Below are 22,262 nucleotides of genomic sequence, written 5' to 3' on the forward strand. Positions count from 1 at the left end.
AGAATAGCACCTCCAACACAAAATTATGTAGAACATGTTCAAACCTCAGTCTGTGGAGTAGAATTGGGACCCAGGCCAGTTCTTTATTCTCTCTGACTTCCTTGAGCAAAGGTTAGTCCCCTCCTCTGCATGTCTACCATGTTCCAGCAGCTAGCAATGACACAGACATGAACTACACACCGCAGCACCTTGGTTCTGACACTCCACCAGGAGAAAGAGAAGGCACTAAGTGTTGCTCTCTGTCTTTTCCTATCCTTATCTAAAGCGTATGCCCACATTACCTCGACAGGACTCACTTCTTAGCAACTGGCGCACTTGTCACACCCAGACTCCTAGGCCCACTCTGCCCTTTATAGGCGATCACTGTGCCCACTATTCTTGTTATTTTACCTTCTCCGGGTACCTGTCAGTGCTCAGAATGAATGGGCCAGATTTACTAACATCCTGTAGGAAAGTGAGCTCTCTGCAGGTCACGGAATGGACGCTCGAGAGCATGCTCACTCCTTAAGCCCCTCTCATGACTCGCAGTGTGACATGGAATAAATCAAACTCTCCATCTGTCTCCAGTCTTGACAACCTCCCACTTGTCCCGGCTCTCTCAACTGCACAGTCTATCAACCTTGGTCTCTAGATTTCTAGAGAATTACAAGGGCCTTTTTCTCACTAACCACACCCCATCCCTGGTCTCCCAAATGACTCACTGTGCTGCATCACCTTCCGCCTTGTCCACAGCTGAGCTGCAAGTGGAATACCTCAGAGAAACACCGTGAATGGAGGAGGGGCCACCACAGAGATATTTTTGCTATCTTACACAGTATAAACATATGTTTAGCAACTTATACAATGCCAAAACTCAAGACTAAAATTACCTCTCCTGATGATCTAGCCCAGCACCAAAAATAACTAAAAGAATCCGGAGGTTGTTTTCTAAGTTCAGTAAGACTATAACATTAAATGCTATGGCGATCACCACATTCTTTCCATATATTTTCTTATATATGGATGTTTACACAAAAATTCCCTCAACAGATACACTAGTCCAACTCCCACAAACAACACAATAGTAAACAGAGTTCAGCACAAGCTTGCAATGATTGCCTAGAAACTCCTGGGAAACTTAGGAAGTTTGTTGAGGTGAATATTAAAGTCCATATTCTCATATAATCTTTATAGGGAGTTATTCAACAGAGGAAGGGCTCTGCACCACTCAGACCTGGCCATCAGACTCACAGAGTTTGCTGATGCAGAAGCAGGGGTGCATCCACAACATAAGATTTTACAAACAGATCTTTTGCTAAAACTTGGACATGTGAAAGAAACTTTCAGGCCAGATTCCTTTTTCCCAATTCCACAATAGTGATACTTCCTCTTAATAGACAAAAATCATAAAAACATATCCCTGACTTCTAAAGATTATTGAAAAACATCCTGCAGGAGAAACGCTTGGGACTTCCTTGTCCCATACTGCTCTTCCTATTGTCGCATAGCAAGAAGAACGGAGCTTCTGGCATCTAGAAAATCAAAAACTGAGAACTGGGAAATAGGATGATAGGGTGCATCATGTCAAATTCCCAAATAACCAATAAAAATATTGTTTAAAAAACTGAAGTAAACTCAAAAGCATAATTGCTATGGTCCAAATTCACTTACAGCCAAGATGCGGCTGTGGTAAATGTATGTTTAACACACACGATTCTCTGGATTCAACCCCCAGGAAGGAAGAAATTGAATTCACTAAACTGTGTCTTTTTTTTCTCCTCAATCTGGAACTGTAGGGAGTAAGGAGCAGACTGTTTACCTAAAAGTCAGTCCACAGCATGAGGTCAGTGTTTCGGTGACTCCTTTGATAACTGGTTCACATTCTCCTGACCCTAAGCTGTGGCTCGTGTTTCTTAGGAACAGACTTTACAGAATCACCTCAAGAAGCGCATGAGTGAAGAATGCTCCTCAACCTTTGTCCATTTTATTAGTATCCTGCATCGATAATACATTACTGTGTGTAATAATCATATTATTAGTGCCCTGTATCAATAATACATTACTGTGTGTAATAATCATATTATTAGTACCCTGCATCGATTCTACATTACTGTGTGTAATAATCATATTATTAGTACCCTGCATAGATAATACATTACTGTGTGTAATAATCATATTATTAGTGCCCTGTATCAATAAATTACTGTATGTAATAATCATATTATTAGTACCCTGCATCGATACTACATTACTGTGTGTAATAATTATATTATTAGTACCCTGTATCGATAATACATTACTGTGTATAATAATCATATTATTAATACTCTGCATAGATAATACATTACTGTGTGTAATAATCATATTATTAGTACCCTCCATCGATACTACATTACTGTGTCTAATAATTATATCATTCCACCTAGATTCATAAAGCTGGGCAAGTCTTATAACAAAGAGACATAAAAACATGCAAAGCTCATCTTCCATCTCACACACCAGTGCTAACATGAGTTGTCTGGGGCTTCTTCCCTACACATCAAGCAACTGGCAGGTTCTTTACAATGAACAAGTCAGGTGCTCTCTAATTCAATTTTGTTCTGACACTATACATCTGGAGATACTGTCAGATCTCACAGGTTGAAGGCTGAGTCCCACAAGACTTCAGATGTCAGTAACAAGTCCCAGGCTAGAGCCTGTGCTGGTGGAAGCTGGCTATAACTCAGGAGTCTCAGCACTCCCTGCTCAGGGTTGATCATCTTGCTCAAAGCAGCTCACTGAGCTCTGGGGAAACATGTACTGGTTGCTATGAAGGACATTATAGAAAAGACAGATAAGCAGCCAGGCAGAAGAGATGCATAAGGCCAGGTATGGGAGAAAGGTGTTGAGCTTCCAGGCTCTGTTTGGGTACCACTCCATCTCGGAACCTCCACATATTCGGATATCTGAAAGCTCCCAGAATCCGTGCATTTGGATCTTCAGGGAAGCTTTATTAGGTAGGTATGGTTGATTGTGTCACTAGACACTGACAGTCAACCAAATGTTAAGCCCCTTTCCTGCTGGGCAAGGCTGAAAGCCTCAACCCTTCAGTCACACCTTTGTCTTTATAGTGGCTAGACCCCCAGGCTAAAGCATCCTGGAGGGCCAGCCTCCAGTCATTGCAGTCCCACAAAAGAGCCCTCAGGACCTGATGGTTTCAGGAAGACTGAACCTGTGTGACAGAAAATAGGACGGACAACCGGTCTGTATTTTCCAGTATCACACGAAATGACCAATTTCTGTAGCAGGCCCTAATACTGCTACATCATATTAAACTGACTTTATAATAAACTATCAGCCAATAATACTGTCTATAAAGGAATCTTAATTTGGGAAAGCACCAAAAGCCAAAAAAAAGTTTAGGTCTGAGGGGCCTATTCATTCTCTGCCTTCTCTGGCTGTCTTAGTTGATGCCTCATATCCTGGCATAGTTATAGCTGTGCTCATGTCTCTCAAAAATGGAGCTGTTTGGACAACTGTTTGTACAACATTTCGACTATGTAGAACCTGAAGTGATTCCTGTTATAGTTTGCTTTCTGCGACTGTGATAAAACACCTTGACCAAAGCAACTTGGGGAGTAAAGAGTTTATTTGGCTCACACATTCCAAATTGTTGTCTATCACTGAGAGAGTCTGAGTAGGAACTCAAGCCAGAAGCCTGGAGACAGGAACTTGAGTAGAGGCCTTGGAGGAGTGCTTCTTACTGGCTGTCTTATAAAACCCAGGACCACCTGCCCAGGGGTAGCCCTGCTCACAGTAAGCAAGGACCTTCCACATTAATTATTAATCAAGAGGATGTCCCCAAGAGTGGCTTACGGGCCATCTGATGGAGGCACTTTCTCAATTGAAATTTCCTCTTCCCAAATGTTCTTAGTTTGTGTCAAATTGATAGACCAAAAAAACTAACATGCACAATTCCTCAGCCTTCCTTGACATAAAAAAAAGCTATGATTTTTCAAACCCAATAACATATACCGAGGTGGACTACACAAGCAGCTTTCAGACTCCCCTACTGTGAAAGAGTTAATAAGCATTTTAACTTTTCATGTATCCACATGCAAGATTATGAAACTTCTTCCGACATAAATGTGGAGCTTGGCCTTGCAACCTAGATTTGGGAAAGTCCCATTTCAGTCCTCCCCCCAGTCCCAGGGATTCAGAAGCGAGGCACAGTGACTCAGCATTTCTAAGGCGTTCATTAGAATACGTGCCTCAGTGCAACAGAACCCAAGTGGAGGAAAAGTTCAAGTCCGCAGATATTAAAATCAAAAACTATTTCTTTAAAGCAACGAGGATGGAATTCTATGCTTTCTCATTGGAACTTATGGAAGGCAGACAAGCTGACGAGTCTCTCATCACTGATATTAAGCAAGCCATCATAAGATCCAATGGAAAACATACAATATTGCTCCATCCTAGTTAGCAACAGAAACTCCATTTTGGCCCAGACTGCCAATCTGCCCTGAGCTACTAACCAAGTTACCTAAGGCAAGGCTGCAGCCCCCGTAACCCTCGCATAGCCACTGCACGCCCCTAGCCCCACACACAGCACCCCCAGTCTCGCACACAAGCATTCTACCCTTTTCTGATTGGTTGGCCCAGAGCTGGTCCAAACCACCAAACCACAGAACTCCCTGACAGGCTGAAATTGTGTCACCATCAAAGTCCCCAACTGCTTCTTCCAGTATTATACTCTGATTGGATGGGACTCTGGAGCAGTCTCTGAGGCCCCTGCCTCGGGACACAGTTTAGAACCCCAACCCTGCCGCCTCCCTGATATCAGGTTTTTCCTAAATAAATTTTTGGATTGCGCGAACCCTGTCTTTTGTGGTGAATTATTTCCAGATTACTGGATGTTAACAATACTTCTTATCAACCTGTCCAAGAAAACCCTAAAGATACCGGGGGGGGGGGGACCATGAACCACAAAAGGAAATTTCAGGTGGCACCAAATCAGATCGGCACTATTAAAATCTGACCCAGGCACATCTCAGAATCTTGCTTATGCCAAGCCTGTGTCTCCTGGAGAATAAATACAACTTTTTCATTCTTGCAACTCTTATCTCTTATCTGTGAACCCTTGCCATACAGCTTTATATATGAGAAATATATAACAGATATTTACAGAATTAAACTAAAAAGAAAAAAAAGAGTTTCGAATATCATTTCTGCCTAAACATTCTTTTCAAAAGTCAAAAAGAAGTTCGTCTATGGGGGAGGGGCAGTCAAGAAGCTTAGTCACTCCAGCATCAAACCAGGCTCCACAGGAACTCCCTGTGCCTCTATATAGTGACAGGTAAAGGTTCAACAGATGTTACTATCATTAAGTCAGACATATGATGTAAAATCACACCCACAAGCAAAACAGCCATCTAAGGCTAGACCACAAGGCAAGCATTAGTCACAGAGTTCAACGCCCAAGTTAAAAAGAAATTCCACTGAAGTTTCTTTCAGATCTCGGCTGAGGAGGGCTTAGACGTTCTTTAAAGCCAGCTTTGGAGCAGCTTTGGCCTTCCTCCAAGGACCTGTGCAAAGGACCTGGAGTTTAAAAACTAGGGCTACAGAGCACAGCCCATCCCCCACTTGGCACAAGGATCATTCATAAGGGAAGCTATTCAGTCTTCAATGCTCGCTTGACCTTGGATGTCTCTTCCTAAAGACAAGACCCTCGCCGGGTGGTGGTGGCGCACGCCTTTAATCCCAGCACTCGGGAGACAGAGGCAGGCGGATCTCTGTGAGTTCGAGACCAGCCTGGTCTACAAGAGCTAGCTCCAGGACAGGCTCCAAAGCCACAGAGAAACCCTGTCTCGAAAAACCAAAAAAAAAAAAGAAAAAAAAAAAGACAACACCCTCTCCCTCTATCCATAAGACGTAAAGTGTTAGTTGCTCCACTGAAAACCTTCTGAGGGAAAGACCTGGCCAAGGAGAAGTTCATGATCTGAACCACGGTGGACAAAAACCACTTCAAAGTCACACAAACAAGCCGAACAGGGTTAACAAAATCATTCAGTAGGAAGAAAACTTTGTTTCAGGGACCTCACTTGTTCTAAAAATAGCAGCAATTAACAGTTCAAATCTAAAAGCTACTTTACAACCTTCAGAAGAGTCATAGAAAGGCTTTGTATCCTTATCTACCCATTTATGAAATGGGGAAGGACATTGTACTTACCCCATTTCAGTAAACTAACCACACACTGGTGCAAATCACAGAAACTTGACCTAAATTCTACATGCATAATTAGTTCCTTCTCTTGCCAACTGAACAGGAACCGTTCAAAAGGAAATACATAACGTAAGGGGTCTGTTTTCTTTTTCTGCACCTAATACAGAACAGAGGCTCCACCACGTCGCTGTGTAGACCTGGTTCGGATCCAGTGACACAGGAGAAGGATCCCTTAAACTCTTAGGACATTAAGTACTTCTGTCTTCAATTGAGTCCCTTTTTCAAGCGCAATACCACTTTCTAAACCAACCTAGAAGCTCATGTTCCCCATTGACGCAGAGTGTCCTCAAGGAGGTTGTCAACCCAAACTAGCCGTTATCTTAGGCAAGTCATGGTCTCCTGCTCTTCAGAGCCTCTTGAAATGCCAAATGGTTTACTGCCAAAAAACATCATAGCCCCATGCCAACCCAATGCCCAGCTAAAGAAATAAAGTAAACTCAAATGCAAGTTCTACAGGAAAAGACTGCTGGGGAAACCACAGCCACATTGCCTATCGGCGAGGCCTTCTGTGGACAGACTGCCAGGAGCTTTTATCTCCTGACAGGTAGATTCCTGCATCCTTACGTAAAGGTCCCAAAAACACGTTCGCTCTACTGTTTAGTACCAAAGCACCTGAGAGACACGGGAACCAAGTTTCTCACGGGACATCTGAAATTGTTCAGTTTCACTTAGTCAAAGAAACAAACCGTAAACCCTGCCCTAGTCGATCCCAAGTTAATTCCCTCTAGTTTCTCTTTTCTCATCATATTAATTGCTTTCTTAATAAAATGCTGCACTAAAATTTGTGAAATCAGATTCTGGCAGAAAGTCAAACCAAAGGAGAAGTCTGCATGGCAGCAACCCGGGCCTACTCAGCCCCCGCCTACCTTGTTGTGTTTCTGCTGATGTCTGGCCTTTGTGTCGAGCACATGATAAGGGCTTTCGGAGTCCTGGTTGATGTAATACACCAGTCTTGAAGGCAGTGTGATTTCCTTCTGCATTGCACTGCTGGAGCTGGCATTGCTACTGCTGTTCTGTTGCAATGCATTGTCTTCATTTGCCAGGATTCCCAAGTTTTTCTCTGCAGTTTCATTCCAATGCAGAGCTGGGGGGTGGGGTGGGGGGAGAGCAGGAAGAACAAATATACACAAACATACACATAGACATCCAGTAAGTATGTACATTCTAAAACGCACCTTTCCGTTAACTGCGTGAACAAAGTTTTCCTATTTATAAGGAGGGAGGAAGTGGAGACGTAGGAAAACAAGTGATTCTAACAGTGGGATGCCCTGGGTGAGTTCGGAGCCGGGGAAGCTTATACAATCGTGGCTCTATATTATATATTATACTATAGCCATGTGGACCTTTCCTAACTAGTCTTCCATCTGAATGTCCCAACGATGAGGGGGCAGGGACAGAAAAGACTGAGAGAAGAGTTAGCAACTGGACATGCTCAAGGGTCCTGACCTTCATCCCCTTCCTCTTTGGAGGACAGAGCAGTTCAACTGGACCAAGCTTAGCAGCAGCATCCCGTCTGGGAGCTAAGAACACTCCTGACATGACTTGGGGGCTGAATTCATGAGCCTTGAAAGTAAAGTGATTCTTTCAACAATATATATATATATATATATATATATCATATATATCATATATATCACATATATATATATGATTTCTTTTTCTTTTTTAACTTTGAGATGAGGGGAAAAACTGTTTTGTCATAAAGGGCTACAGAAGTTGGCAGCTTTCCAAATTCTTTTTCTTTTACTTCCAAGGTCAGCTTTCTGCTTTCAGTGACTTCCAATCACCAGTGTGCTCAACGCTGTATTCTTCTGATTGCTCATTATGACAAGCATTTTGGGAAAACACAGTCAAAGGTCATGCGCAAAGTGTGTCTTGGAGACTTTCATTCTCTGGTCCCCAAAGTATGCCTCCCTCACCTTAATTCCAACAGCAGAGACTAAACCTAGTGGGGAATTTGAAGAAACAAGCATTTGCCACTATTATCGCATGCTCCCCTCATTCATAGGAAGGTTCCCCAAAGCAAGAGGCAACTTGCTTGCTCACTGTGTATCCCTGTCCCTGGAAGTTACATAGAGAGCGCCAAAGGACTCAGGAGACACGAAATACCTCTGGGTGGAACCCACAGTCATTGGAATGGGTCTTTAGTGAATGCAACAGAAACGGACTTCCAAAAGTAAACTAGCATGAACCTGGGCTTGGGACTGAGAGACAGAGAGGCGCTCAAAGGCCAGGCTGTGTGCCCTTCTCTCTCCTCCCAAGGGCCCCATGGAAAAGGCAACGAAAAGGGCACCGGCCATACCCACCGCTGGGAGCAGCGGCCCCCCAGGCGCGGGGCCGGGACGAGGCGGCGAGCGCTGGCAGCAGGAGAAGGACGAGGAGCAGGCAGCAGGGCGGCGCGCGGGCCAGCACCGGGCCGGCGGGGCAGCGACAGGGGCCGCGGGAGGCGCCGGCCAGGCTGCAGCCGGCCAGGGGCAGCCGCCGGGAGCTGCTGCCGGGCGGCTTCATGGCTCATCGCTCCCGGGCGCCGGTCCGAGTGACCCGCGAGAGCTCCGGGCTGGGCTGCGGGGCGGCTGCGGGCGGAGCCGGTCACGCCGGCTGGGCGCGCATGCTGCGGCCGCGGGCAGGGGTCAGGGGCCGGGGACTCGGGGACGGCGGCGCGCCCTCCTCGGCTATTTCCTCCTTTCAGGGAGCGGCCCGCAGAGAGGGTCCCCTCCGCTCAGCCAAATTAGAGCCTCCCCAGTGGCTGCACCCTCCCAGTGGCGGGCGCGGCCGCTCCAGTGACTGCGGGGGTTGCTGCCGGGCCTAAGGATGCTGAGGAGGAGCATGGGAGCGAGCGGCGCGGGCACGCGCGGCGCGGGCACGCGACACGGGGACGCGCAGCGCGGTACTGCACCCCACCCTCCGGGAGCGCGCCCGAGCGGGCTTTCGGGTGCGGATGCTGATGCTCTTGCAGATGCTGATGCTGTGGCCCGCATGGACCGCACTGCGCATGCTCTACTGTTGGATCCCAGAGGAGGTGTGGGGAGAAGAGGTGCAGAGTGATACAGCATCCCAGGCAGCATCAGAAGAGATGGTGGCACCTCCAAAGATGGGGGTTGGGGAGAATCAAGCCTACAGTCAGGGTTGAACCCAAAGAGAAAAGTGCAGAAGATTCCAGTCCTGGGGTGGGCCTGATCTAGCAACAACTTGCCGAGGAAAACGACCCATCCTCAGCACCCACTTCTATACCAACCCTCTCCAGCGCAGGGAAAACTGAGACCACGCATTTTTCTTGTAAAATCTTTATTTACTTCCTTTCTTCAAATAAATATAAAGGGCCGCTGCCGGGGAAGTAAAAATAACTGTGCTCCTCATAACATGACAGCGGAAAGCTCTGCGGGGCATCTGCAGGCTTGCCTGTATGGGCATTGAGCCACTGAGATCCCCTTGCAGGGTCGTGGGTCCTTCCTGCTTGTGCCCATGGGCTTGAGGAAAGCTAAGTTCAGAAAGTATGACGGGCCATGGCCTAGAAAAAAATAAATACGGAAGAGTAGACACCAATCGTGGCAGCTATCTTGGGAAATCTATCGTTTGTCAACCCACCTTGGCGGTGGACAGACATTTCTGAGAAAACATTTCTATTTTTGGGATCCAGTCTTACATTGTTCAGAGAAAGGGGATATTTTCTCTCACTTCTGTCGGTTCCCTGGCTTGAGTGGGTTAGCAGCAATTGCTAATTCTGGTGGTGCAAGTTAGAATTCAAGACACATTTCTACCACCAGACTCTAGTAATACCAGCATGAACTTATTCACTCTCCCAAAAATGGCTGAATAATAACAGTGCTATCTTATTCCACAATCTGTATTTAAAATAGAGGTAAAATATATACTTGAAGAGGGTCAGGGAGGGTTCAAGAAGTTAACCCAAACCCTAAGCCTAACTCTAACCTGTGCCCAATCCCTAACCCTAATCCTAACCCAAACCCAAACCCAAACCCTAACCTGAACCCTAACCGTAACCCTAAACCTGACCCTAATCCTAAAAAAGAAAAGAAGCTAAGCTTCCATCACCATTACGCTGTCAACACTGTTTGCTGCCTTCTCCATTCCAGCTTCACCACAAGAACTTCTGGGGAGAGACAAGGATGGACAGACCTACACACAGACCTCAGATTGTTGGGATGTCGGATATTGACTTTAACCTTTTCATTGCAAATTTTAGCAGGAGCATTTATGGGACACATCAATTTGTAATTAGTATTAACACTACACACACACACACACACAGACTCCGTATGAGGTCAGCCACAGTTTTCCTTTTCATTCACATTGTAGCCCCAAGTCCTAACATGATAGTTAAGGCCCAGGGAACTCTCTTGGATAATACATGATCAATGAGTAAGCTAAGAGGCTGTATAGATGAGCCAGCACAATGGTATAGCTAAGCTGGTGAGCGTGTAGGTGTCTTTGCTCCCTAAGGCCAGTATTTCTGCAAAGGTCTTGCTCAAGAGATCAAGGTGGTTAGGTTGTCCCAACTTTATTTGTTATACTACGCATCCTGGAAATGGATTTGGGAAAACAAAACCAGAAAGAAGATAGCCAAGGACTTTCAAGGGAGAAGGAGATGAAGGAGAAAGCTGTCCCGGCGCAAGTTATTTCAAAGGCCTGTCTCATAACCGAGTGACAGTTTCTCAGTCTGCTCCCTTACATAAATCTACCATCTGAGCTGGGCTAACAGGTCACCACCAGTTACAACCCACCAGCCTACACAGGATGCGGTTCCTTTTGGTTTCTGATAAGGAGTGGGGATATTTACAAGGAAGGATGCTGATTTATGCTGTGTAAAATGAAAAACAGCATTTATATATAGAAGTGTAATGTTTACAGATGCATTTGGAGGCAAGACAGTGTCCCCAGCAAGTGAGGCAGGAAATGAATAAACCACCCAGGAAAGGTTATTAACACTTTCTATCTAACCTCTATTTAAACAAAGGTCAACAGAATTACATATTCTTTAGTTGCACATTTATTATATTTATCATTATTCTCATTAGGTAGTTTAAGATGTCTCATTGTAATAGAGTTTACTTCTGAATAGTCCCATTTTTACCATTGTGGTGTATGTTGTTAAAGACTTTCATGATTCCTCTCCAATGCCTTGCTCTGCATATGCAAATCGGATTTTCCCTAACAAAACTTACCAAAAACAGGTGCTAGGGGTGTAGTGCTGACCTAGCATGCGAGAGGCCTTGAAGGTCCCATTCCAGCATTTCACACACACACACACACACACACACACACACACGCATGCACACATGCACACGCACGCATATGCACACAAATCTGCCACGGCAGGTGAGGATGTCAAAAGACAACTGAATTCGGGTAGCAACAGGGGAGATTCTGCAAGCTTAGCTAGAGTTAAGAAAATTAAAGATCATAAGTTTGAGATCAGCCTGGCTCTGGAAACAAAGGTGCACTGGTTGCGGAGGTCTCCGGTGGACCGCTGGGACGATGATCTGGTCAGAATGGCAGACGTGGGAGGTGATTACTGTGAGGGCTCGTGGGGCAAATCAGACTATACAGTATGGACACCAGTGTCTCCAAGCAGCCTCCAGACTGGGCAGTCAAGTACTTGCAGAAATGGTTCAGCTGGCCTGGACGGGAACGCCACTTGACTGACGCCTCCCTTTGCCATAGTCTGCTTGCTGGTTTTAAAACCCACGAGACCATTAAAATGAAATAAGAAAAAGAAAAAGTCAAGCCATGGAAATATTAGATTTAGAAGGCACGTGGCCCAAAAGAGTCCCAGGAGAGGAGGGTGGAAGGAGGTGGAAAAGGAGGGGGGTGTGACAGAATAGGCTCAGGAGAACAATTAACATGACTTGGTCACGTTGGAAGCTGGTGCTGAGAAAAGGAGACAGTAAAAGCTCAAACAAGAGCAGAGGGGGCTGCCCCACAGCTGAGGAGTAACTGGCATCACAGAGCCGGCTGTGGCTGATTATGTCATAGGCTTTCCACGGGAGATGTCACTGTATCTCGTTCTGGTGACTGTGAACACTGAGTAAACAGGTAAAATACTGTACTAAAGAAAAGAACAAAATTCATTTCTTAGTAAGCGTGTAAAACGAGTGAGCTCTGTTGTTAGTACTTTCCACACACCTCAGGAGCCAGCACGTTTTCTGGAAAGTATCACTTAGTCAATATCGTGGGCTCTGTGGGATATGTGGTCTCTGTCACTTATTTTATTCTTAACAACAGTTTAGAAATGTAAAAATCAGTGCCAGGAAGTCTTGGTAGGTAAAGGTGCCTGAGTTCAATCCCTGGGAACCACTTGAAGTCAATAAATGATAGCTACAAGTGTCACTTGGGTCATGACCTCCACAAATATACTCCACAAGCAAACATGCACAGTGCACATTCTCTCTCTCTCTCTCTCTCTCTCTCTCTCTCTCTCTCTCTCTCTCTCTCTCTCGTGTGTGTGTGTGTGCATGTGTGAACTGAGTGTGTTGAATGGTGCATGCCTTAAATCTCAGCATTCCAGAAGATGAGACCACAACCGGCCTGAACTACACCACAAGTTCCAGACTGGCAAAAATTACATGTAAGGCTCTATCTCAAATACATAAATAAGTGTAATAAAAAATAATCTTCATGTAATAAAAATCTAGGCTGCAGGCTAGATATGTCTGCATGATGCACTACACAGTCAAATACACTAAAGTTCATAGTTATAAATTGCATTGTGTCCTGTGGCTTGTGAGTAGAAAGGTGAGGCAGGCAGGTACAGCATTCTATTTTCAAAAGAACCTGGGTCTGGTGAGGTTGCTCAGCAGGTAAATGTGCTTGCTGCCAAGCCTGACACCTGAGCTCTCATGGTGGAAGAAGAAAACCAACTCCCAAAGGTTGTCCTCTGATAGCCACCCATGTACTATGAAACGTGTGTGTGTGTGTGTTTGTGTGTATAATATATATATGTATATATATATATGTTTATATAATATATCTGTATGTATATGTAATATATATGTATGTGTGAATCTGATCACCCTTGTTCAATGGTTTGCTTTTAATCAGTAGGTATCAGCAAGCTGTCACTAACTTCTTCAAAGATGTTCAATACATGAAAGAGCTCCTAAGGAAAAAGCATCTCTCCTTTTTGGTGCTAATTCCCAGCACTTAAATGGTGGGACAAGTATCAGAATTTATTCACCAAAACAATACAGATGTCAAAACTTTCCTTTATTGTGCCAAACTGTATTTTCTGGAGAGCAAAGAGGTTTGAGTGAACATTACAGCCATGAGAAGTCAGAAGACAAGGTAACACACGCCGTGACATCCTTTCTGCGAGCCCGTCACCATCGGTGTTCTGCCTTTGCTCCTCACACTCAGGCCTGGACATCAGATGCAGGATAGTGAGTCTGTGCTCGAGACACAGCACAGCACATGGTGTGACCCAAAACAAGCGTTTATGAAAAATTAGCCTGCAAGTCCGCATAACACCTCTGTTTGAGGGCTGGGTTTTAGCTCTGCCTCTGCGTTTATTCCCCAGCATAAAACGAGGAATGGAGGTACACACCTGCAATCCCAGCAGGTGGCTAATATAGGCAGAAGGGCCAATTTTCAAGGTCATTCTAAGCCACTTAGCAAGTTCAGTAGCCTACTATGCATAAGGACCTACTGGGAAAGCTAACCGATCAGTTAATTAACTTAAAAGTTTTAAAGTATACTAGTATTTATTCTGAAGGGTGACACGGTTTCAGAAGTCATAATGTAACTGACTCCTATACTACTAGGAAAAAGAAAAAGAATTCCCTACAAAAGGGACGCTGGGGACCATTAAACAGAGAGTCCCGTGTGACTGTGGTGTGCTGCACACCTGGCAGAAGATACTCCCTGAAAAGAATCAGTTTTGAAAGGTTGTTATACCAAATGCAGTTTAACTGGAAATTTCTGAGAGAACAAAATTGAAAAAGCAGTTCATCTTTCTCTCACTTGGCAAACATTGGCCTCATTTGTCCCATAGTTTTGTGTATTTACAAACCACGGCACAAAGCACCAAACAAGTATGTGCTCTACAAACATGCAAGAATGTGTTGATTAGCAGGAGCCACTGAGTTGTCAAATGACACTCAAACTCACACTAGGTCCTTCTCACAGAGGAATTTCTGCAGCCAGGGACTGATGGCAAGGACTGGGGTCATGAAAGCACGGCCGTTCTTACACAGAAACTGAATGTTCTCTGAGAATGTTTGAACTCAAGCCACAAAGTTAATATGCTAATTATAATCCTTCCTTGTACATAATAGCACTTGCTGAAAACCTTTAATACAACTTTACTAATGCAATGTTTGAGAGAAGAATAAAATGAAATAATAAACAACAAAAATGCAACTTTACTAATTATTGTACATTTATGCAATGCAGAGGGTTTTAATCTGTGCCTAGCTATAGGATGCTCAACCCCACAGCTTAAGGACACTGCTATTACTCATTTTAGGAGTTCCACCTTGGGTGAGGGGACACCAGGACTTACATGTGTGACCTGACAGTGATCCTCTACCTGACTGCATGTTTACTCACCTGAAAAGCTTTTCATCAAAAATTGTAGAGCATAATGTCTTGATATACATAGCAAAATCGCCAGCCAGCGACAGTTTCCCGCTGCAGCCTGGTGCAACCACGGCAGCCCCTTTTGGAAATCAATGCTGGAATAAAGCTGGGAGTCTAGACTTTGCTGTAGAAAAGAATTTCATAAACTGTCAGTATGAAGCAGTTGAAGTTTATTAGAAAAACATTTTAACATAGATTTAAGCACCTGGGTTACTAGGAAAGGAGGCTGTCACACCATGTGACACCCATGTGCCAACAGCTACAGTGCTTTAGGAGTTAACCTAAATGGAGCAAGGAGGGAATGAAAAAAATGACAGACACACACACAGCAAAACGGGAATCGTGTGGGCTGTGTGCGCTAGTGAAGGTGTACCAGCAGCTCAGACATTCGCCGCCATGTTTATTATATGCCGCTGATCCTGACTCAGCTAATCTCAGTAAGAAGTCTACAAGGGAGCAGTCTCAGGTTGCAATCATCTGGGTGGAGGAAGCTTTGGCTTCTCAAACACTGTCAACATCTGCACATAGATCAGAGGAAGACTTGCTGTTGACCCAGGTTTCTGTCCCACCCGGTCCTTCAGTCATTCAGTCCCATAGCAACACACAGAGGTTTAATCTTTAATTAATTAATTAATTTAATTAATCTTTAATTAATTAAAGAGGTTTAATCTTTAATCCCAGCACTTAGGAGGGAGAGGCAGGAAGATATCTGCTCTGCAGAGTAAGTTCCAAGATAGATGGGGCTAAAAAGAAAAGCCCTGTCTCAACAAAAAAAGCCAGGAATGAAGGAGGGAGGGAAGGAAGGAAGAGGAAAGACAGACAGGAAGAGTACAGAGGAAGTTAAAGTGTTTTTATCACAAAGTTAATAGTTTTCCTTGTCAAATTCCTGGAAAAGGAGGTCTTATACTCCCAGGCCTCAGCATGGTTCACTGCTATTTTAACATTCTAATTCGGAAATATATCTGCACAAAAATAATATACTTCCTGTAGCGGCAACTGTTACAGCAAGTTCTATTAATTGTTCTGTAATTCTTGGCTCTCAACTGATAGAGACCTAAGTCAGACTTAAAGGAGAGAAGCCCCCGTCTCTTCCCACATCCTCTTAATTTTCCCTGCCTTTCTAGCCTGTTTCAAATCATTGTTATAGTCAAGCAACTTAGCCTACCCATCATCTGACATAATGAACCACATATTTTGTGTAATAGGAACACCTGAAATCCACCCTTAGTAATTTTCCAGGATGCCCTACTATGCTACTAACTCTAGTCCAGGCCACACACCAAACCTCTAGACTTACCTAGCCTACCTAAAGCAACTCTGTACCTTGGGACCTAAATCTCACCAGTTCTTCTACCTCCTTCCCCTGGTAACCACTGGAGTCTGTTCAAGGGAACAAAATTATTATTTCTTCTATTGTTCATGTCTCAAGTCCAAGGGACAAGTTTTGCATCCAATGATACTTGGTTCCCAGTATAGCCATGTTAAGCGGTGAGGAAACCTTGAAGAGATGTGGCCTAGTGGGAGGCAAGTTTGGTGTCTTAGTGCCTGTGATAAAACATCATACCAAAAGCAACTTGGGGAGGAAATGGTTTGTTTAGCCTGTACTTCTACATCATAGTCTATGGTGAACGAGAGTGGCCCCATAGGCTCATGTGTGGTCCCCAGTGGTACTATTTGGGAAGGATTAGAAAGTGTCGTCTTGTTGGAGGTTTCCAAAGCCCTTGCCAGGTCCAGCAGTTCTCATGAGATCTTGAATAGTTACTGATAGTTAGAAGCCTGGCCCTCTGTGCTCTCTACCATGTGTGATGTCATCTGACCTGGATATAACACAACCTGGAGTGTGCTTACCAGAATGCCCTCATCCTCCAAAACTGTGAGAAAATAGCCATCTTTTCTCTATAAAATAGTCTATCTTGGATATTTCAATACAGTGATGGAATTTAATTCAGATATTCCTTTATTCTTTCAGCAATTCTTTTCTTCCTTTTTTCTTACATGTTTTTATTTATTTTACATACCAGTCACAGTTTCCCCTCCCTCCTCTCTTTCTGTTCCCTTCCCCACCTCCTATCTACACCCCATCTACTCCTCCTCAAAATGGACGGGCCTCCCGTAGGAATCAACAAAGCCCGAGCTCCTCCCGGTGTGGGAATAGGTTCCGAAAGCCAGCTCCTGTGCCAGGGACAGGGTCTGATCCCACTACTGGCGGCCCCACAAAAGACCAAGCTACATGATTGCCACCCACAAGCAAAGGGCCTAGATCAAGTCCCATGCAGACTCCAGAGTCTGTGAGTTCCCATTATCTCAGGCCGCTGTCTCTGTGGGCTCCCCTGTCATGATCACCCTGGCTCTTACAATCCCTCATCCCTTTCTTCAGCAAGACTCCAGGAGCTCAGCGCTTTGTAGACTGTGGATCCCTGCATCTACTTCCATCAGTTACTGGATGAAGGCTCTCTGTTGACAACTAAGGTAGTCACCAATCTAATTACAGGGAATGGCCAGTTCAGGCACACTCTCCGCTATTGCTAGGAGTCTTTGCGGGGGTCATCCTTATGGGTTCCTGGGAGTTTTCCTGGCACCAGGGGAAAGCTGACTACTACAAACCCTGCTTTAACTGCTGAGGAACTGAGCTTTGGAAAGATTTCATAACTATCTGAGCTCTAAGAAGCAGACTGGGTTGGGAGCTCATAGTTGCCTAACTCAGAAGTATTAATTCTCAACCACATCATAATAAGTCTCAAACAGTATCAATCTGTCAAGTGTCATCCTAGGAACATTTCAAATACTTGAAAAAGGAAACCAAGTTTTGACTCTCTCTCTCTGCTCCTTCTCTATTAGCAATTAATTGTGTTTAAAATTAGAGTTGAAAAAAGAGTTGATCTTGTATAGTCAATTTGACCACACAAGACAATGTCCTCAAAAGAACAATAGCATTTGAAATTGTGCACTTAGCTAGAAATACAATCTACATTTTACGTTTAAGATTTTGCCGTTATTGCTGTGCCTGTGTGTGCACTAGGATGTGCTATGGCGCATGTGGGGGGGCCAGAGGACAGTTTTGTGGAGTTGTGTGTGCACTAGGATGTGCTATGGCGCATGTGGGGGGGCCAGAGGACAGTTTTGTGGTTGCTTCTCTTCTTCCACTTCCGTGGATTCTAGGGCTCAAACTCAGGTCGTCAGACTGTACAGCAAATACACTACCCTGCTGAGTCTTGCCAGCCCTTAAATTTTATTTTTGTCTATTTAAAACCGCCCACTTATTTATTCACACACTTCTGTTCTAAATTCTGTTCCTAATTTTATATTAAGGATTTTTGAAATCCAGTCATTATATGCAATTATTTGTAGAATTATGGAACAAAAACCTAATTGTGGCCCAGATGTTTCTTACAACAGAGTTCACGCTACAAGATCTTTAGTTACCAGTGAATTTTATCTTTTTTCTAAATTTTAAATTAACCAATATAAGCACCTATTATGTTTTGCTTAATATGATTAATTATAATTTGCAACATTTATTCACCCATCCCAGTAAAATTAGCTTTTGGCATATTAAGATGTTTGGATTTCTAAGAAAATAATTATAAAAGCTCAAACCCTCGGCAGAATTCATTAGATGTTTTTATTCTCTTGTTCTAATACAAAAAGACAGACCAGCCCAGAGCACAGGGCATGCTCTTGCATAGTTCCTGCTACTTAGTGCCCTGAGCTCTGCAGACCGGTGCTGAGCTGCTGTGTTACTGCTTGGCGTTGTCATGGGAGTAGATTAGTCATGCCATGAATACAGACATGCCTCAGAGACGGGAACTGAACAGCAGAAACCGGCAACTGCTTCTCCAATAGCAGATGAATCCCTGGACTGCCCAGAAGTTTCCCCGCGCCTAAAACTTCTCCTTTGTTAATTTGATAAGTTATCAAAAAGAATGCAGGATAAAATGTCCTTTCTTGTAGGAAACACTCTTTTCACATGGACTACGTGTTTGGATGAACTAAGATAAATTGTAAACAGATTTTTCCGAGGCCGGGTTACACGGCCAGAAATTAGGATTAGAGTTTTAATGTCAGAAATACATTTTGGAAAAAGCAATCTAAGCTGTTTATATATAAACAGACACTTGTCCCACCTCAAAACCTCAGTGCACACATAGATTGATATCCAAATGACAGCTGGCAATAACACACACACACAATCATATACACACCCAATATATATTTTCAACTTAGACATGGGAAACAGGCAATAGAGTCTATATTGACTAATCCTGAAATGAAAGAATTTCATCTTAAAATACCAACAAAAAAATATTGTAGACCAAATAGAAAAGACATTCAAATTTGCACACTGCAAAGGGCTGGGTGCTGTCGAAGAGAAAGCATTATTAATGGCTCACTGAGAACAACCTAAAATGATAAGAACCAGACACTGGTACAATGGAGAATGGGAGAAGTTCATTTCAAAGCCTTAGAAGTCATGGCCTGTGTTAGTAAGGTGACAAAACCATTCTAAACCTGGACTATGTTAATGTGGAATTAGCATCTGAAATTTTAGAGAGTATTTTGGGGGAATATTAATAACAAGCAGATCCATAAATTGGTATGTAGCGGGCCCTTCTCGAGGTAACTTCCTTGGCCAGATAACCCTTCACTTTTGAAAATACTTTAGGAAAGAGGACCCCAAGCCCACATCTGTATCTCACCTTCTTTTTCCTCCTGAACCCCAGTCATTGCTTGTCCTATTTGCCAGCCTCAGTGTGGACAATAAGCATCTTTAATTATGAGTTTGTTTGGGTTTTTTTTTAAGTTTCTGCTTTTTTAATCTTTAAAACTGGTACTACTTAAAAAGAATCGTGTCCTTCTCCCCGGATGTGAAGGCCAGCCGTGCTGTCTCTGTTTTCAGAAGGTGAGGATGACATCTTCTTCGTAGTGAACATCACAAGGCTCCTACCTGGGAGACCACATCCATTATTCCTAAACCCAGACACTTTGGGAATGAGACAAATGCTAAAACATTGTCAGAACATAGGGCATAAACTAGAAATGCCTTGGGCAAATTGAGTCACAGAACCCGTGTAGACCTTCCTAACCCAAAGACACTGTCTCTGATAGCCAAATGTTCCCGTGTTTGCTTCTGGGTCCAGCATTTGATATCTCGGGGTCTGATACTAAGAAGAAAAATCTTCCCTGTCATGATAATACTAGGGTTAATTCAATGCTGTCTTTAGTATTGCCAGTTGTTACAAGGAAAGTTATTCAAAATAAGAAAGGGTTTGTCAGCCAGCTTCTGGGGGTGCCGCCAGCAGACAGTCTTGGTCCTCAGATTACACAGGGGCTCCTTTAGAGTAGAGAGTCATGCTGCCCAGGGGCATGTCATTCCTAGCATGAAGCTCTTGAGTAACTGTACAGGCAAAAGCATGGAGTCTTGAACAGGCACAGTGGGTGCAATGGACAGCAAATAAAAGTACCAAAAGCCTAAATCAATCAAGTCCCTGATAAACAGTGAATTGTGTTTTGGTTGTAAAGATGGCTCAACAGGCAAAGGTGCTCAGTTTGATTCCTTAGATCCCATTGTGCATGGAGAGAAGCAACCCCAGAAAATTGTTTCCTGACTTTCACATGTGGCACGCACACAATCACACACAAATAAGTAAACAAATACAATCAAAAATGTATTTGGATCTAAAATTCAGGTTCGCTGAGTTCTTATATTCTCATCAGGCTGTCCAACTTTCCAGGTAATACGCTCTTGAACATAAGGCATTCAAAACCGGCCTCGGCTGCTTGGTGAGTTCAAGTCCAGCTTGGTTACGTGAGACACTCCCTCAAACAAACAAACCAAAAAAATGATGAATGTGTTTAGAGCAGTATCAGTAGTGATTTCATGTTAACAGAAATGACCCAAGGGCACCGCAGGGACAAAAGGGCAAGCTTCACCTGGCAATGGATGGAGATAGAGACAGAGACCCACACTGGAGCTCAGGACTGAGCTCCCAAGGCCCAAATGAGGACCCGAAGGAGGGAGAACATGAGCAAGGAAGTCAGGACCACGAGGAGTGCGCCCACACACTGAGACCGCGGGGCTGGTCTAATGGGAGCTCACCAAGGCCAGTGAGACCTGGACTGAAAAATCATGGGATCAAACCGGATTCTCTGAAGGTGTCGGACAATGAAGGCTGACTGAGAAGCCAAGAACAATGGCAGTGGGTTTTGATCCTACCACATGTACTGGCTTTTGGGGAGCCTAGTCTGTTTAGATGCGCACCTTCCTGGTCCTAGATGGTGTGGGTTGGACCTTGGACTTCCCGCAGGGCAGGGAACCCTGACTGCTCCTTGGTCTGGAGAGGGAAGGGGAGGGAAGTGGAGGGAGGGGGAGGGAAATGGGAGGTGGAGAGGAGGCTGAAATTTTTAATAATAATAATAATAAAACACCAGTGGGATGGAAAATAAATAGAAATAAAAAAAGACCCAGAAATAAAATAAGGATTTTCTGAAAGAACGGAGCAGAGGAAGATGAGCAGCCTTTCACAATGCAAGCTTTTGCAAGCCGTTGCTTGTCTGTCTTATTAGAAGCCAGGAAAGGCTAGAAAGATGGCTCTGTAGTTGATCACATTCAGCTCTTGCAGAAGACTGGAATTAGATTCTCAGCACTCAAATCTGGCAGCTCACCATCACCTATAACTCCACCTCCTGGGGAATCCAGTATTTCTATCCTCCTCTGACCCTGCTCTCATGTGTGGGTACTCACTCACACAGTTGCACATGAACGCCCCCACAATCTTTAAAATCGAAAATATATACATTTTTAAAGCCATGGATTTTAGGATTGGGTATGGTTCAGTGGTAGAATGCTTACCTAGGATACTGGTTCAATCCCCAACACTGAAAAAATTGATTAATATTATATAAGCAGTGTCTTTCAAAAATTATTTTATGTGTCTTAGTGTTTTGTTTCTGTGTATATACACAGAATGCCATATGCATGCCTTGTACCCTTGGGGGTCAAAAGAAGGTATCAGTTCCTCTAGGACTGTAGTTAACAGATGGTTGTGAGCTGCCAAGTTGGTTCTGGGAATTGAACCTGGGTCCTTTACAAGAGCAATAAGTAGTTTAAACTACTAAGCCAATGCTCCATTTCCCAGTAGTTAACTATTTTTAACAGCACAGCCTATGTAAAACCTGAAACTTCATCTTACATTAAAATCCATAGGTCTTACATGTAACAGAAGGTAATCTCAGCAAATTCCAGATATTTCCCTTCAGAAGGGTCATATTTATGATACACTAGTGCCAGAATTTCTCTGAGTTTTCAATAAGCTTTATGAACACAAGTTGAACCCTTGTGTGATTCATACATAGATAGACTCATTTCCTTTTTATGGTACCTAATTTTGTTGCCTTTTAAAAAAATACTAGTAGTCAATCTTTTATT

General features: G+C 43.9%; 1 protein-coding gene across 1 annotated transcript in view; it reads right to left on the minus strand.

The window, feature by feature from the left end:
- Nucleotides 1-7,780, minus strand: part of Adam23 (ADAM metallopeptidase domain 23) — a 159,461-nt gene extending 151,681 nt beyond the window's left edge. The window contains exons 1-2 of the mRNA XM_042055634.1: nt 7,688-7,780; nt 7,108-7,254 (exon numbers count right to left, since the gene is read on the minus strand). Of these exons, the coding sequence (XP_041911568.1) occupies nt 7,108-7,254; nt 7,688-7,780 (240 nt within the window). The remainder of the gene's footprint in view (nt 1-7,107; nt 7,255-7,687) is intronic.
- Nucleotides 7,781-22,262: the final 14,482 nt, after the last annotated feature.

The sequence above is a fragment of the Arvicola amphibius genome, chromosome 8, assembly GCF_903992535.2.
Source record: "Arvicola amphibius chromosome 8, mArvAmp1.2, whole genome shotgun sequence".
Lineage (NCBI taxonomy): Eukaryota > Metazoa > Chordata > Mammalia > Rodentia > Cricetidae > Arvicola > Arvicola amphibius.